The 15674-nt window shown below is 48.5% G+C and overlaps 1 protein-coding gene across 1 annotated transcript in view; it reads right to left on the bottom strand.

The window, feature by feature from the left end:
- Positions 1–15166, bottom strand: part of GPR83 (G protein-coupled receptor 83) — a 33953-nt gene extending 18787 nt beyond the window's left edge. Inside the window, exon 1 of the mRNA XM_078618098.1 lies at positions 14678–15166. Coding sequence (XP_078474224.1) covers positions 14678–15166 — 489 coding nt within the window. The remainder of the gene's footprint in view (positions 1–14677) is intronic.
- Between the last annotated feature and the right edge of the window lie 508 nt (positions 15167–15674).

Here is a 15674-nt window from a genome sequence, read left to right on the forward strand (position 1 = left end):
ACTTCATACAATAGAAGGGGGGGCGGAACATTAATTGGCTGGACCCCTGAGTGGATTCCTGTCTGCCTGGACGCCACGCGCCCGAGTGCGCGTGTGGTGACGTCACCGCGTGCGTCTGAGTGGTGACGTCACCCATGTCCCTACAGTGCTGAGCCCGGGGTTCGTGCGTCACGCTGATGTCACATCTCCCGCCACCCACCCTCCTTACAGGAACACATCACTTTAAGGACATTGCCATTCCGGGCGAGGCTAAAGAATTGGGCTGTAGTTGGAATAAAACTCGTCACTTACCCAGTGCCGGATTAAGCTATGTTATAAAGGGGCCCTAAATAAAATGAAAAAACACGTAAATATTAAAACACAATTTTTTTTACTTGCATAGTAAAGTAATTGTATTTTTTTCATTTGCTATACAGCCAGCTAATACGACAAATCGCTAACCTTAAACACCCAGTCGTTCATACAAGTTGAAGACAGTATAGTACTATAGTAATAGAGCAAGTGCAGAATCACTTAACCGGAATTGATAGCTTGAACGCATTTAGCGCGGGGCCCTTGAAAGTGCGGGGCCCGTAGCATACTGTATGTAGCTACTGTTGCTCCTAGGATAATGGGGCACAGCACTTACCCCTCGTCTGTCCAATTTACTGCGAATCGCACGAGGTGCTGCGCATGTTGATGGCATCTAAATTGAGGCCGGGGTGATTTTTTTTTCTCTCTAGCCAAGGTCACTTTTTTTTCTGCGTCCGTTGACCTTTGGTGGGTCGCAGCTCTGAAGGGGTAAAACGAAACAACACAATTAAGTGGCATTTCTTGACTCAGAAAGGCCCCAATGAAAATCTCGCAGGTAAAAAAAAACTTGCCTCGCGACATTTGGGAAAGGTCGGCCAACCGGATCTTGGTCGGAGTTGGAACGGCCCAAAATTACTACGGCGGCAATTTACTCAATTTAGGATTTCTGTAAACATCGCAAAAAAATATTACCCCCCGCCCTCGCCACCTCTCGCTGCGAACAACTTGGTGCGAGCCTTTTCAATGAGACCCTACAACCCTAAAGTCCGCCTGATGAAGCTGGTTGTAATTACTGGCGAAACGTCGAACTCAGATTGTAAATGTTGTGGCTTGGCTCTCCAACACACCGGTGTGCTGTCCTAGTGACGAATTTGCACGTTCTGTTTACGTGACAACCCTTACTAGTTGGCTGTGTCGTGTGGTGGCGGGTTTAACGACACATTTATATATTTACGCGATCTAACCCCAAAAAAACTCTATTATGGATACATATATTGTATATAATTGACCTTTCATTTGTTAAAATTCACTGCTCTGATACTTTATTCTCTTCTGCTTTCGGTCACTGGGGTTGAAATTGATTGGATTTCGATACAAAATCTGGAAAATCACCGAGAAATGTCGATTTTACCACAATGTAGAAGCATAAATTAGACTTACCTTTTGTCTCGAGTGCTGAAGAAATAAATAAAGACACCAAATACACTTTGTTGCTGCGTAGAATTAATTATTAGATTCACTCTCAATAAATAAACGTCAAATTACAGAGAATTTGCGGAAAAAAATGTCTTTCCGCTCGACCTTGTTCTGTATGAGTGTAAAAAAATCCACCTCATGAATATTCATGAGGGGCTGCGGCCTGTGAGTAATACTAATGCCTACGTGTTAAACTGACGTTATTTTATGTACACCAGATAAACAATATATAAAATACCCCAAGAGTGTGAGGTGCAAATTACTCGTTTAGAAATAACAATAATCTTCTTGGTTCTTTCGGTAAAGTCACGTAGAAGGGAAATAATAAAATAATTAAAATAAAACATTAAAAAAAGATTTAAAAAATTCAATTTTATGTTATTATGTTTTATTTTTAAAAGAATAAAAATGAAACATAATAAAAAATAAAATTTTATTTTATTTATGTTCTATTTTTAAAAAACCATAAAAAAGAAAAAAATGTATTTGTATTTTTTATTATGTTTTATTTTTATTACTTTATTATTTCCCTTCTACGTGACTTTACCGAAAGAACCAAGAAGATGAATCCCTGCAGTCACGAAAGCTTTAAATCTAAAAATAACAATAATATAAGCAAAGGTGTGCTGGGATTCTCCAATTGTGATGGATTTTTTAAAATAATTTACACGAAGTGTTGAGTTCAAGTTCAAGTTTCAAGTTCATTTATTAGGTATAGCCCTGTGAGCCATTCGGCTCTTGAATCGGGTGCAACCGCAACAAACAAAAAACAAAAACATGAACAAGAAAACATCTTAAAGTGAATATGTGACTATGTGCAAACAGAAAATCCAAGAAAAGGCAGCAAAATATTGCAGAAAAAGCACCGTACACCAACACTGTGTGCAAAAATCCCAGTGGGATGCAAGTCAAACAACAACAACAACCACAAGACAACTTAGATTAAGGCCAACAGTCTAACTCTGTCCTACAACAAACAAACATGGCCAAACCAAAACAACTTTTCGAAAATCACCAAAATAAAGCCATGAAAGCAATGAAACAGCGATCATAGGAACTGTGACCGAATTTTCACAATTAACGACGTAAACAACATGTACTACCAAACTCTGCAGCCATAGCTGGCTGCATGAGTCACTCCACACAGCAGGAGCATCAGTCGGAGTATCAACATTTGTTGTACTCAAACAACTCATTACGATCCAGTGTAGCCGTATATACGCGTGCGTGTGTGTGTGGTAGTGGGGAGCGGTGGTGCAGTGGTTAGCGCGCTGCGCTACGAACTCCAGCCACGCGAGTTCGATTCCCCTTCACAGCTAACACCAGTGAAGAATATCTGAACAGGTACTGGGCCTCCCCTAGGACGACTCAGTCTCAAGTGAGCACCTGGTGCGGTGTGTAAACATCGCCACTGGGGAGACAAAGGGGGTCGGGCGTGGTGCTGGCCACCCACCCCCTCGTGTATCGTTCCGGCCTTCATAGGTGCTCGCTAACTGCACTTGCCCCAACAGTCTGTTCAGGCAATGCAGGGGATCTTTTGTTATTTTTTATCCACAGCCATTGGGTATCCATCTCAATCGTGGAGGTCCCACGTGATACTTCTTTAAGTGGCAATCTCAATCTCGAAAGGAAACCAATGGAAGGGACGGCAGTATCTGTAAATGTGGAATTTAGCCTATTTTTTAAACCGTAGTGGGTTTGATTTTGCTGAATTCGCGTGAAGCGCTCACAAGGATGTACATTTTCTGCGAATGACATGAACCGGCTCTTTGATAAATTTGAGTGGTGAAAACACAGAGTCGAGGTCATAGTCTCCTGCTGCGTGTGTGTGTCTCTCTTATTATGACTGCATGCGTTTAAACAAAACTATTTCACTTGTTGGTGAAGTTGTGAAACGAGGGGCTTATTGGCCCCTGGTATTCACACAACAGCCTAAGATTGTGAACTGCGTAGCAAGATGTTGTACATTGTCAACTTAATAGTACATGGACTCATCTTCTTGGTTCTTTCGGTAAAGTCACGTAGAAGGGAAATAATAAAATAATAAAAATAAAACATAATCAAAGAAAAACATATAATTCTATTTTATTATGTTTTATTTTTAAAATAATAAAAAGAAAACATAATAAAATAAATAATTCAAATTTTCTTTTATTATATTTTATTTTAAAAAAACATAAAAAAGAAATATTTTTTTTATTTTATTTTATTATGGGGTTTTCCCCCTTCTACGTGACTTTACCGAAAGAACCAAGAAGATGAATCCCTGCAGTCACAAAAGCTTTAAATCGAAAAGTACATGGACTCCTCTACTCAAGAAACACTCAACTTATGAGTTTTCAGAGATACGAACAAACGTGTCCGTATGTCGAGTTGCCTGTTCAGATCGAGAGTCGTAAGTTCAATAGATGGCGGTGGTGGCATCTACATCTGCAGAACATGAAGGACAAGTAGCATCTACATCTACAGGAGATGATACAACTCTTAAAGCCATTCCCCCGTGTTTCGTGTACATGGCATACAACGTGTTTGGAATCGACAGGAGTAAATTTGGACTTGCGAACAAATCGACTTACGAACACACCTATGGAACCTAACTCGTTTGTACGTAGATGAGTCCTTGTACCATATTGCATAGATTTTACTATTTTACTTTGCGCGTTACGTTTATGCAGTCTTCCGATTAAGGGTTCCTACCACGTGTTAATGCTCAGTGCGCCGGACTTTTTCATATCCTGGCGAGGCAGTTGATCCAACGGTGCAAGTTTTCTTAACCCTCCCCCCCAACCCACGCACTGCATCTGCCCACACATGTCAACTCAACCAGAATGAGATATTAAAATAAAAAAAGTTGTATATACTGGAGGAATCCGATGAGCCTATGAAGATATTTTTATTCACAGATGTCGAGCGGTGGGCGTGCAACTGCTGGGTGGGCAGAGGTTGACGGCGATTTTCGGAAACTTTGCCACCACAGCGGAGGGGCAGGTGAGCGTGTGGTGTGTGGGGTGAAGTGTGGCTCTTCCCACCTCTTCTAAGATGCCTGGCTGGCCAGTGTGGATGGGTACTCAAGATATAAATGTTCTATCTACGGGACCTTTTTGCCAGACTCCAAAATGATGAGGTTATACCCCTTTCTGGCAATAACAACAGGACGTGTTAAGATGTTCAAAGACCAAATAGCTAAATTTCGTAGAGCATCAAGCCTGCGTTAAGCACACACACAATTGTAGCAAAACAAGCCAACAAACATGCTCTGATTTATATTGTCTCTGGACTGTTTGCCTTTCGGCGTTCTGTGGTCTAACACAGGTCAGACAAAGCCATTAAGAAGGCTGTTTCTAGTGCAGGCCAATCAGCCTCAAAGACAATGCCATCCATTATCAGAGCACGTCTGTTCGCGTGTTCTGCCGCAAGCACTGTGTGTGGTGAATGCAGACTCGATGCTTTGCAAAAAAAAAAAAATTCTATTTTGTGTTTGAGCATCCAAATCTGAGGTCGTGGCTCGCTCCTGTTGCATTGCCAGAAAGGGTAAAGACCTCTTCTTAATTAATATCCTCTCTTCTTGGTTCTTTCGGTAAAGTCACGTAGAAGGGAAATAATGAAGTAATAAAAATAAAACATAATAAAATAATTCTCACGACGTTTCGGCCACAACGCAAGCAGCCGTCCTCAGGTGGAGAACAGGTCTGTCGGGGAGACAGCGTCAGACGCTATCTCCCTTCACCTGAGGACGGCTGCTTGCGTTGTGGCCGAAACGTCGTGATAATTATTTTATTATGTTTTATTTTTATTATTTTATTATTTCCCTTCTACGTGACTTTACCGAAAGAACCAAGAAGATGAATCCCTGCAGTCACGAAAGCTTTAATTTAATTTAATATTCTCTCCTCCAGACTGTCTCTCTCAGCGCGTCCCCTGCGGCGGCGTGAACTTCACTGGCGGCAAGGGTGGGAAAGCACCTTTACCATTTAACATTTCTGCACAAGATCGGAAAGAGGAGGGGTTTTTTTATACTGGTTTATACTGGTAGGAACCACCGCCGCAGGAGCGCGTTCCAGACGGCCGCCGTTCTCTGCTCGACGGTTAGCCAAAGGCCGCTGCGAGAATGGCCATGAGATTGCGTGGTGGTCGCCGCTGTGAGTCATCAGACCAGAGCACATTGCCGAGTAATTTTTCTGCATTGGGATTCTTTTCACAGCCAGTAACGTGGTAACATTATGTGGGCGTAAGTGCGTTTCTTTTTCAAAGGGCTGGGGAGCGGTGGTGCAATGGTTAGCGGATTGTGCTATGAACACGACGATCCGGGTTCGATTCCCGCTCACGGTCAACGCCTGTGACAATTATGTGAGCCGGCCCTGGACCTCCCATAGGTCGACTCAACCTCAAATGTGTACCTGGTGCGGTGTGTAAACATCACCATGAAGGAGACAAAGGCGACCGGGCGTGGTGCTGGCCACCCACTCCCTCGTGTGCCGTGCCGGCCTGTATAGGTGCTGCTCGCTCACACCACTTGCCCCTACAGTCTGTTAAGACTATACGGGGGATCTTTGTCTTTCCAAAGGATACACCCAGAGAGAATCCCTGGAAACGCGTCATAGGCTGTGAAGTTTCACATAAACTAACCAAACATTTTTTTTATTTTACCAGGTAAGGCCACACTGAGCGAAATAGCTCTTTATCAGAATCGACCTGGTCACAAACGAGAGCTCAACTAAGTGGCGTATCATCTCGTGGATATGTATAGCAGTCAAATAATCTACGCTGCATGTCGATTCTAAACGTGGAGTTGAAAACCGAAGGACCGGGAGAAAAATCGACGCGGCCACGGGGAGAGCGACAGAACACGCAGACTTCAAATATACAGCAGCAGGCGTCGTCAGGGTCGGGATCGAACCCACGACCTCCTGTTTACCAGGCGAGGTAGTTAGCATCTCTGAGCCAGCGTGATTATGATGAAAGAGAGAGACACGCAGACTTCAAATACACAGCAGGCATCGTCAGGGTCGGGATCGAACCCACGACCTTCCTGGTTACCAGGCGAGGTAGTTAGCATATCTGAGCCAGCGTGATGATGATGAGAGAGAGAGACACGCAGACTTCAAATACACAGCAGGCGTCGTCAGGGTCGGGATCGAACCCACGACCTTCCTGTTTACTAGGCGAGGTAGTTAACATCTCTGAGCCAGCGTGATGATGATGAGAGAGAGAGACACGCAGACTTCAAATACACAGCAGGCATCGTCAGGGTCGGGATCGAACCCACGACCTTCCTGGTTACCAGGCGAGGTCGTTAACATCTCCTAGCCACCGTGGTGGCCAAAATTGGAGCTCACGGTTGTATTTTTCCAAATTTTCATTTTGATTGAGGCAATGTCTGGGCCCGATACATCACGTCGTGACGCACACACACACACACCGTCAACATGAAGCCGCCAACCCCGTTATGAAAAGCAGGGGGGGTGTAGAAAGATGGAGGAAGCAGGCTCGCTGTCCCAAAGCAAACAAAGGGGTCCCACCGAACGGGGAAAGGGCAATTTTGTTGTTGTTATAATAATAATAAGGGAAAAGAGATGACAAGAGGAGAGAGGGATTTAACCAAGGACCCAGAGAGAAATCCACGAGTCCGCGGGGAGAATTCCAAATATACAACAGCAGACATCAGAGTCGGGGTCGAAACCGCGACCTCCTGTACACCAGGCGAGGTAGTTAACATCTCCTAGCCACCGTGATGATGATGAGAGAGAGACACACGCAAACTCCAAATATACAGCAGCAGGCATCAGAGTCGGGATCGAGCCCACGACCTCCTGTAGACCAGGCGAGGTAGTTAACATCTCCTAGCCAACTGTGATGATGATGAGAGAGAGACACACGCAAACTTCAAATATACAGCAGCAGGCATCAGAGTCGGGATCGAGCCCACGACCTCCTGTACACCAGGCGAGGTAGTTAACATCTCCTAGCCGCCGTGATGATGATGAGAGAGAGACACACGCAAACTCCAAATATACAGCAGCAGGAATCAGAGTCGGGATCGAACCCACGACCTCCTGTACACCAGGCGAGGTAGTTAACATATCCTAGCCACCGTGATGATGATGAGAGAGAGACACACGCAAACTCCAAATATACAGCAGCAGGCATCAGAGTCGGGATCGAACCCACGACCTCCTGTACACCAGGCGAGGTAGTTAACATCTCCTAGCCACCGTGATGATGATGAGAGAGATACACACGCAAACTCCAAATATACAGCAGCAGGCGTCAGAGTCGGGATCGAACCCAAGACCTCCTGTACACCAGGCGAGGTAGTTAACATCTCCTAGACACCGTGATGATGAGAGAGAGACACGAAAACTCCAAATATACAGCAGCAGGCATCAGAGTCGGGATCGAACCCACGACCTCCTGTACACCAGGCGAGGTAGTTAACATCTCCTAGCCACCGTGATGATGATGAGAGAGAGACACACGCAAACTCCAAATATACAGCAGCAGGCGTCAGAGTTGGGATCGAGCCCACGACCTCCTGTACACCAGGCGAGGTAGTTAACATCTCCTAGCCACCGCGGCGCCCACGTAGAATGCATCGCAAGCTTCCCCTTTACTAAACCCGAAGGAGGCGTGGGGATAATGTTCGCGCGTGGCAATTTGCGATGCGCAATTGCGGTGTTCCAACGCAGATTTTTTTTTTTGCGCAAGAGACTCTCCGCCGCACGGAGGCTCGTGCGCTTCTGCCCCCCCCCCCAGGGGTTTGATCGGAAGGCGTTCGTGGACAGAGCTGCATGGAGATATTCTTAGGTTTTGTCGGTAAAGTCACGTAGGTAAAAAATTAAAATTAATAAAAGTAAAATCAAAATGATGATGTAAAGGTGCGTGTAAAAGGGACTGAGCCTTTTTGTTATGTAGAGATGATGCGGCTGAAATCCCTGCCAGGAAATTCGTTTTTGTTGTTTTTACTTTAATTAACTTGAACTTTTTTACCTACGTGACTTTACCGAAAAAACCTAAGAATATGAATCCTCGCAGTCACGAAAGCTTCAAATCTAGAATCTGCATGGAGATGTCGAGGCAGAGGCGCAGCCCGGCAATTCCTTGCTCGCGCCAACTGCCGGCAGAAGGAAGGGCTGCAGTGCTAAAGGAGCCCCACGAGATGGTGTTCTGGGTATACTCTCGCAATTCTAGATTTGAAGCTTTCGTGACTGCTTTTGTACTTTTACCATCTACATGGCAGAGGCTCGGTCTCATTTGCAGCATTTTGTTATGTAGGCTAGCCGTAGTCTCAAGCCGCACCTCACCATAATAAAGGCTCAGTCATTTGTTATGTAGTCTAGCCGTAGTCTCAAGCCGCACCTTACCATAATAATAAAAAGTGGGCCGTTCCTGGCTCATCCCCCCCCCCTCAACCATTCTATATGCGGAGTGGTATCTCTTGTAATCTCTCATTTACTTGATACAGCTGTCGTGCTGTGACGGTTCCACCTGAAGACGGAAGCTTGTGTTGCCTCCGAAACGTCGTGATTTTTATTTTATTTTTATTTTACTTTTATTAATACTCTCGCAAGCCGCGCGGCCGACTTTGAAGAGCACCCACATTTGAATCCCACGATATGCGCGTACAACCGCAGTTGATTGCTCGACAGAGGCGATGGAGGTGGGGGGGGGGGTATTATTATAATTTTTTAATGCCACGTGGACAACTTGCTGTGCTGGGAGGTCGAACCTGTGACCTTATGGATTGCAAGTCCAGTGGTGCAGCTGCCATGCCAAACGTCCAGGGAGTCTCAGGCAGAACTAGATTCTAAAGTATTTTACGAGGCAGAAAAAAAAGAGTAATTTTATCTTCACAAACTCAAATGATACAGCTAGCGCAATTTGAATTTTACATTTGCCCTGGGTATATTATTATTATTATCACCGCAGGCGTTACATTTTACAAGCATTCTCCTGGTTCACACCGCACGGTGTAGTCTTTGTGTAACGTGCACATCGTGGCATGCGGTGTAAAATTGACTTCACAAGACTGATTGATATCAACATGAGAAGGAGTCTGCATTCGAAGCAGCCATTCGGAGCCTACGGCGCTCTTCTTGAATGTGGTTGATTATAGCAAAAAGCCAGCAATTTGAAAGTTTGAAATTGAAGGAAGTAACCACCCACCCACCTTTTGCACGCACCTGGAGGTTTGGGGGGAGGGGGGAGAGAATCACTTTGCTGTGTGCCTGACAGGGGGGAGGGGGTGGCGAGCAGTAGCTGCCAGGAGACTCGGAGTTGAAGTTGTTGTAAGACAGAGCGAGAGAGAGAGAGATATGACACGGGGAACGAACAGGCAGAAACATGTTGAACTAAACGCGTTTCATACTCTTGGTTTTTTTTCACTTGAGTGAAGCAATGGCTGGTGAACCCGCCAGATGGTTTACAGGCAAAGGGATATTCGTCGAGACGTGATCGCTGCACGCGAGTGGGATTGCTGCGAGAGGCTGGAATTGACACACCACGTTGTGACGATCATCACGACATTCGATTGTCTCATAGCTCTTGTAAAGCGCGATGTTGGTTATGCATCTGCGTGGGCATGCGGGTGGGCAGAGCTAAACGGGCAAAGCCATTCTGCCCTTAAAAAAAAAAACACTCGCGGACACGTCCCGATCTCTGCACATGTTTTTTTTTCTTTTCACACTTGATGATGATTGCTTGTGTTGCAATCGAAACGTCGTGAGAATTTTTATTGTTTTATAATTTTATTATTTTATTATTTCCCTTCTACGTGACTTTACCGAAAGAACCAAGAATACGAATCCCTGCAGTCACGAAAGCTTTAAATCAGAATGTGTTTTTAGCTCGCTGCGGTATAATACGGAGGCTTTCGCGACCAGATTATCCATAATCGAAGTTTCACCACGGCCCTGCGGTGTGATTTTTTAGTTGTTAAGATTTCTGGGGCAGGCGGCGGTAATTGCAGTGGGAAACCCAGAGGCTGGTAGGGGGCCAAGATATCTCAGAAGAGGTGGGGGGGGGCGAATGGGACTGGGCACCCCGCGTCCAACCCCATGGCGTTTCCCGCACCAGGGAGCCGATGACACGTGCCAACCACCGTACCACATGCACCCCGCTGGTTGCAGGAATTCAATGTCCGTGGTACGTGCGGGGGGCTTTCTGTGCCCCAGGCAGTCTCACCGGGGTGGAGGGGGGGCAGTGCCGGATTAAGCTAGTGCGGGGCTTGTAGCGTATGTTATAAAGGAGCCCTAAATAAATAAATAAACACTTAAATATTAAAACACACAATTTTTACTTGCATAGTAAAATACTTGTATTTTTTCATTTGCTATACAGCCAGCTAATACGACAAATCGCTAACCTTAAACACCCGGCCGTTCGTAAAAGTAGAAGGCGGTATAGTACTATAGTAATAGAGCAAGTGCAGAATCACTGAAGCGGAATTGATGGCTTGAAAGCATTTAGCGCGGGGCCCTTGAAAGTGCGGGGCCCGTATAGCTAATTCATATGTAACAGCTACATATGTAATAGCTACATATGCAGCAGCTACATATGTAGCTACTGCATATGTAACTAATTCATATGAAGCTACTTGTGCTACTACGATAATCCGGCACTGCGGGAGGGGGGGGGGGATGGATGTTCCAGGGCTCCAGAAATGAAATATTGGCGTAGGTGCCAGCTGCCTGTCGCACAGCTCAGCGGTGGCGTGCCGTCACGCATTTGCACAGACTGCCCGATGGCCAGTCAGAGGCTGGCCGGTTTTGTTTCGAATTCCCACTCAACGCCTGTCCACCGAACCTCCGATGAGCGTGGTTGTCTACGTACGGTGCGAAAGAAGTTCAACATACATGCGTAGACTCACGCAGAGACCCATAGTTTGTTGTGCTTCCCATGCGCCACAGGCCGTAGTAAGATGAACGAGAGGAAGGGAGACACGGGGCGAGTGGAGGAGAGTGGTGCGTTAGGGAGTCGATGAAGAGGAAGTGAGACACGGGGTGAGACAAAGACACGGGGCGAGTGGAGGAGAGTGGTGCGTTAGGGAGTCGATGAAGAGGAAGTGAGACACGGGGTGAGACAGAGACACGGGGCGAGTGGAGGAGAGTGGTGCGTTAGGGAGTCGATGAAGAGGAAGTGAGACACGGGGTGAGACAGAGACACGGGGCGAGTGGAGGAGAGTGATGCGTTAGGGAGTCGATGAAGAGGAAGTGAGACACGGGGTGAGACAGAGACACGGGGCGAGTGGAGGAGAGTGGTGCGTTCGGGAGTCGATGAAGAGGAAGTGAGACACGGGGTGAGACAGAGACACGGGGTGAGTGGAGGAGAGTGGTGCGTTAGGGAGTCGATGAAGAGGAAGTGAGACACGGGGTGAGACAGAGACACGGGGCGAGTGGAGGAGAGTGGTGCGTTCGGGAGTCGATGAAGAGGAAGTGAGACACGGGGTGAGACAGAGACACGGGGTGAGTGGAGGAGAGTGGTGCGTTCGGGAGTCGATGAAGAGGAAGTGAGACACGGGGTGAGACAGAGACACGGGGTGAGTGGAGGAGAGTGGTGCGTTCGGGAGTCGATGAAGAGGAAGTGAGACACGGGGTGAGACAGAGACACAGGGTGAGCGAGGTGAGCGGTGCGTTTCAAGAGCCGATGATGAGGCTCGACAACGGGTTTGGTGATGATGATGATGACAAAGAGCAGCGATGACAGCACAGGCGAGAAGACAATGCAGCGAGGGTCAGGAGGTAACCGGGTCGCATGATAATTGGACGACGGTGATGGCGCGATTCGTGGCTAGCCCTACATTGGTGAATCAAGTGGGGATTGTGAAGAGTGGGCATTTGTTGTAAATTCTATGACTTTTAATTGCGCACGAAATGACGGAACGTCGAAGTGCGCGGTCAAAATCCATCGCTGGTGCTGTACGTGCACGCTTGCTTCGAGGTCTGCGCTCCCTGCCTTCGTCCAACAAGCGGTGAAGTATGATCAATTAACTCCCGACAAGGTGGGGGGGGGGGTAGGGGGGCGGTGTTATTTCACCGTGCAACGCAGTGGATTGACAAAATAAACGGCTGCGAGGCGAGTTCGCGTGTCATTTGAGCACAACGCCACGACTTCGGGCATCCCACAACAAACCTGCTGTGATGTTAACTACCTCGCCTGGTATGCAGGAGGTCGTCGGTACGATCCCGACCTTGACGGGGTGGTGGTGGGGGGGGGGAGTAGATGGGGGGGTTGTAGGGGGTGGTGGGTGACGGGAGCATTTATTTTGGAGAAATGGATTTTGCTGTCCTGGTCAACTTGCTAACAAGGTAGCCCAACGGCAGCCTATAACACCTGGTATGCATGGCAGTCACCCCCATCCAGGTAACTATCCAGACTCAATCCCCCCCGCCCCCCCCCCCCCATCGCTTGGCTTTCGTTATCTGATTAGATCGGCATGTTCCTGGTGATAAAGTAATACCGTACTTACAAAAAGTGTTGCATTTGACGCGAACAATTCGTATTTCACATCAAAGCCTTGCCGGCGGGCGTGTCAAGAAACGCGCTACCGGAGCCAGAGCACGTGTCCGGAGAGGTTGGCCACGTGTCCGGAGAGGTGGGTCACGTGTTCGGAGAGGTGGACCACGTGTCCGGAGAAGTTGACCACGTGTCCGGAGAAGTTGACCACGTGTCCGGAAAGGTTGGCCACGTGTTCGGACAGGTTGATCACGTGGGAGCCGCTAGCCTCCACCGCCTGAACTCCACCACCACCTCCACCAAACATCAACCTCAACTCCATCACTCCACCTCAACGTTAACTCTCCCTCCACCACCTCAACCACCATCACCACCACCTCAACCTCAACTACCGCACCTCCACCAACCTCAACTCCACCACCTCCAGCTCGACCACCGCAACTCCACCACCTCAACTCCACCACTTCCACCTTATTGTCCTTCGCGTGCACCTCAGGTCGGCACGGTTGACTACGCACGGTGCGGACAGAGGAGGTTGAACGTGCGAGTCGCTTGCCACGATGCCCGGCGTTTCGCTCCGCGTGCCAAAGCAGCTTCTTCGCTCCCTGGAAGTTTTTTTTTCTTTTTGTTGTTGCCGTCTTCTTCTTTCAGTTTAGCTCCTGGAGAGAAGCTCCTGGGAACGCGAGGTGTAAAACGTCGGACGTCGCGCCGAGCGATAGGCACAGCCCGTGAAAGCGCACGGCAGGGCTGGACCGCCCAGCAGCGGTCCATCTCCGCCACTGCATCATCCCGCCCAGGGGTAGCGGCGCGCCAGTGAATGTCTCGCATCGCCACTGCCCGCCCCGCGCCCCCTTTAACGCAGGAGGAAGAGTAAAACGACACGGACTCTCTCCCTCTTCCTGTCTCTCTCTCTCACGCGAGGCCCTCTCATCGTGGACAACAGCAGACCTCGACATTGGCGGCATCGATCTCGTGAAACGCGTTCGTTGCTTTTGGCTATAGCCATCGAACTTCACGGCTCAGCCATCGGACACGTGCGGCGGTGGTCGGCGCGTCGCGGGGCGCTTTCAGATGCGCTTCTGTGGCCGTCTGGAACGCTCTCTTCATTCCGATATTAAATTTTAAAAAAAGCCGAAAGCTGGGCACTTTTAAATCGTCTAGATTGACAAACTCATTGTCTTTAGAACTACTTTTTGTGTTTAGTTTGTTGTCCTTACCACGCACCTCTGATGAGCGCGGTTTGCTACGTGCGGTGCGAAAGAAGTTCAATAAAAAATACAAATATCCCCCATATATCCTTAGCAGACTGTTGGGACAAGTGCTGTTGGCGAGCACCTGTGAAGGCTGGAACGGCACACATGGGGGTGGGTGGCCAGCACCACGCCCGACCGCCTTTGTCTCCCCAGTGGCGATGTTTACACATCGCACCAGGTATTGATTTGAGGCTGAGTCGACCTAAGGCAGGCTCAGGACCGGTTAAAATAATCTTCGTGAACGGGAATCGAACTCGGCTCGCCTTGTTCGTAGCGCAGAGTAGCGCTAACCGCTACACCACCGCTCCCCAACGAGTACCACCCCTCCCACCCCCCCAAACACACAGACACACACACAGACAGAGACACACACACTGACACACATACAGACACACACAGACACCATCGACTCAGCTGACGCGCAAAGGTGCACGAACGAGGGAACGCCGCAATCCGCGTGCACGCGCGTTGCTCGCCTCGCTCACCAGCGTGAAGGGCGTGTTGAGGGTGGTGATCATGATGTCGGCGATTGCGAGGTTCACGATGAACATGCTGGTCGCCGACTGCATCCGCTTGTTCTTGATCACCACGTGGCACACGAGCGCGTTGCCGAACAGCGAGATGACGATGATCACCGAGTAGGCGACGATGAGCAGCGCCTTGACGGTGCCGTCCTGTCGCACGGAGCTCGCGGCCAGACCCTTGAGTTTCTCAATCGAGAAGTCCGCTGCTGCTGCTGCGGCGACTGCGATTTCGCCTGTGCCGTTGTTGCTGTCGACAGAGGCAGAGGGGTCGGACGGGCCGAAGTTGGCGCCCGTGGTCAGGGCGGCGTGGGGGGACACGGAGCCGACGCCGCCGACGGAGAACTTGGCGACTAGAGACGCGTTCCCATCGCCGCCCGCGGCAGTGCCGAGCCATGCGTGCCGCGTGTGGTAGGGCAGAGCGTGCCACAGACTGTGGAGGAATTCCACCATGGCTGGTGAAAGGGCACGACCCCGCGGGCTGGTTGCGTGTGCGTGGTGGTGGTTGTTGTTGAGATTGAAGAGGGTTGTTGTTGTTGTTGTTTGTTTGTTTGTTAGGAACGACCGCAGACGGACAGAGTGAGGCTGGGTGGTGGGGGTTGACAACGGGCAGACTGAGAGGCAAATGACGACAGGGGAGACACGCGCAGAGAGACAGGGCAGCGAAGGGAAGATGAGCAGGCCTCGTGGAAGGTGGTTACACGATCATGGGTTCAAAGGAGAAGAGGGGTAATCAAAAGAACGAATCAAAGACATGCAGTTCTCAAGTTATCTGTTTGATGGGGAATCAATTAATTCCGATGCTCTTCATCAATTCCCTGCACTCTCAATGAATGTATTAATTGATGCAATGGAGGACATGCATATGTATGCCCTGGGTAATGAGAATTGGGAGATACATTGTACAAAAAAGGTATGAATATAGTTCTTGAAGCCTGCTCTTCAAAAGCCTTTTCGCATC

Source organism: Lampetra planeri, chromosome 56 (assembly GCF_965212315.1).
Source record: "Lampetra planeri chromosome 56, kcLamPlan1.2.h2, whole genome shotgun sequence".
Lineage (NCBI taxonomy): Eukaryota > Metazoa > Chordata > Hyperoartia > Petromyzontiformes > Petromyzontidae > Lampetra > Lampetra planeri.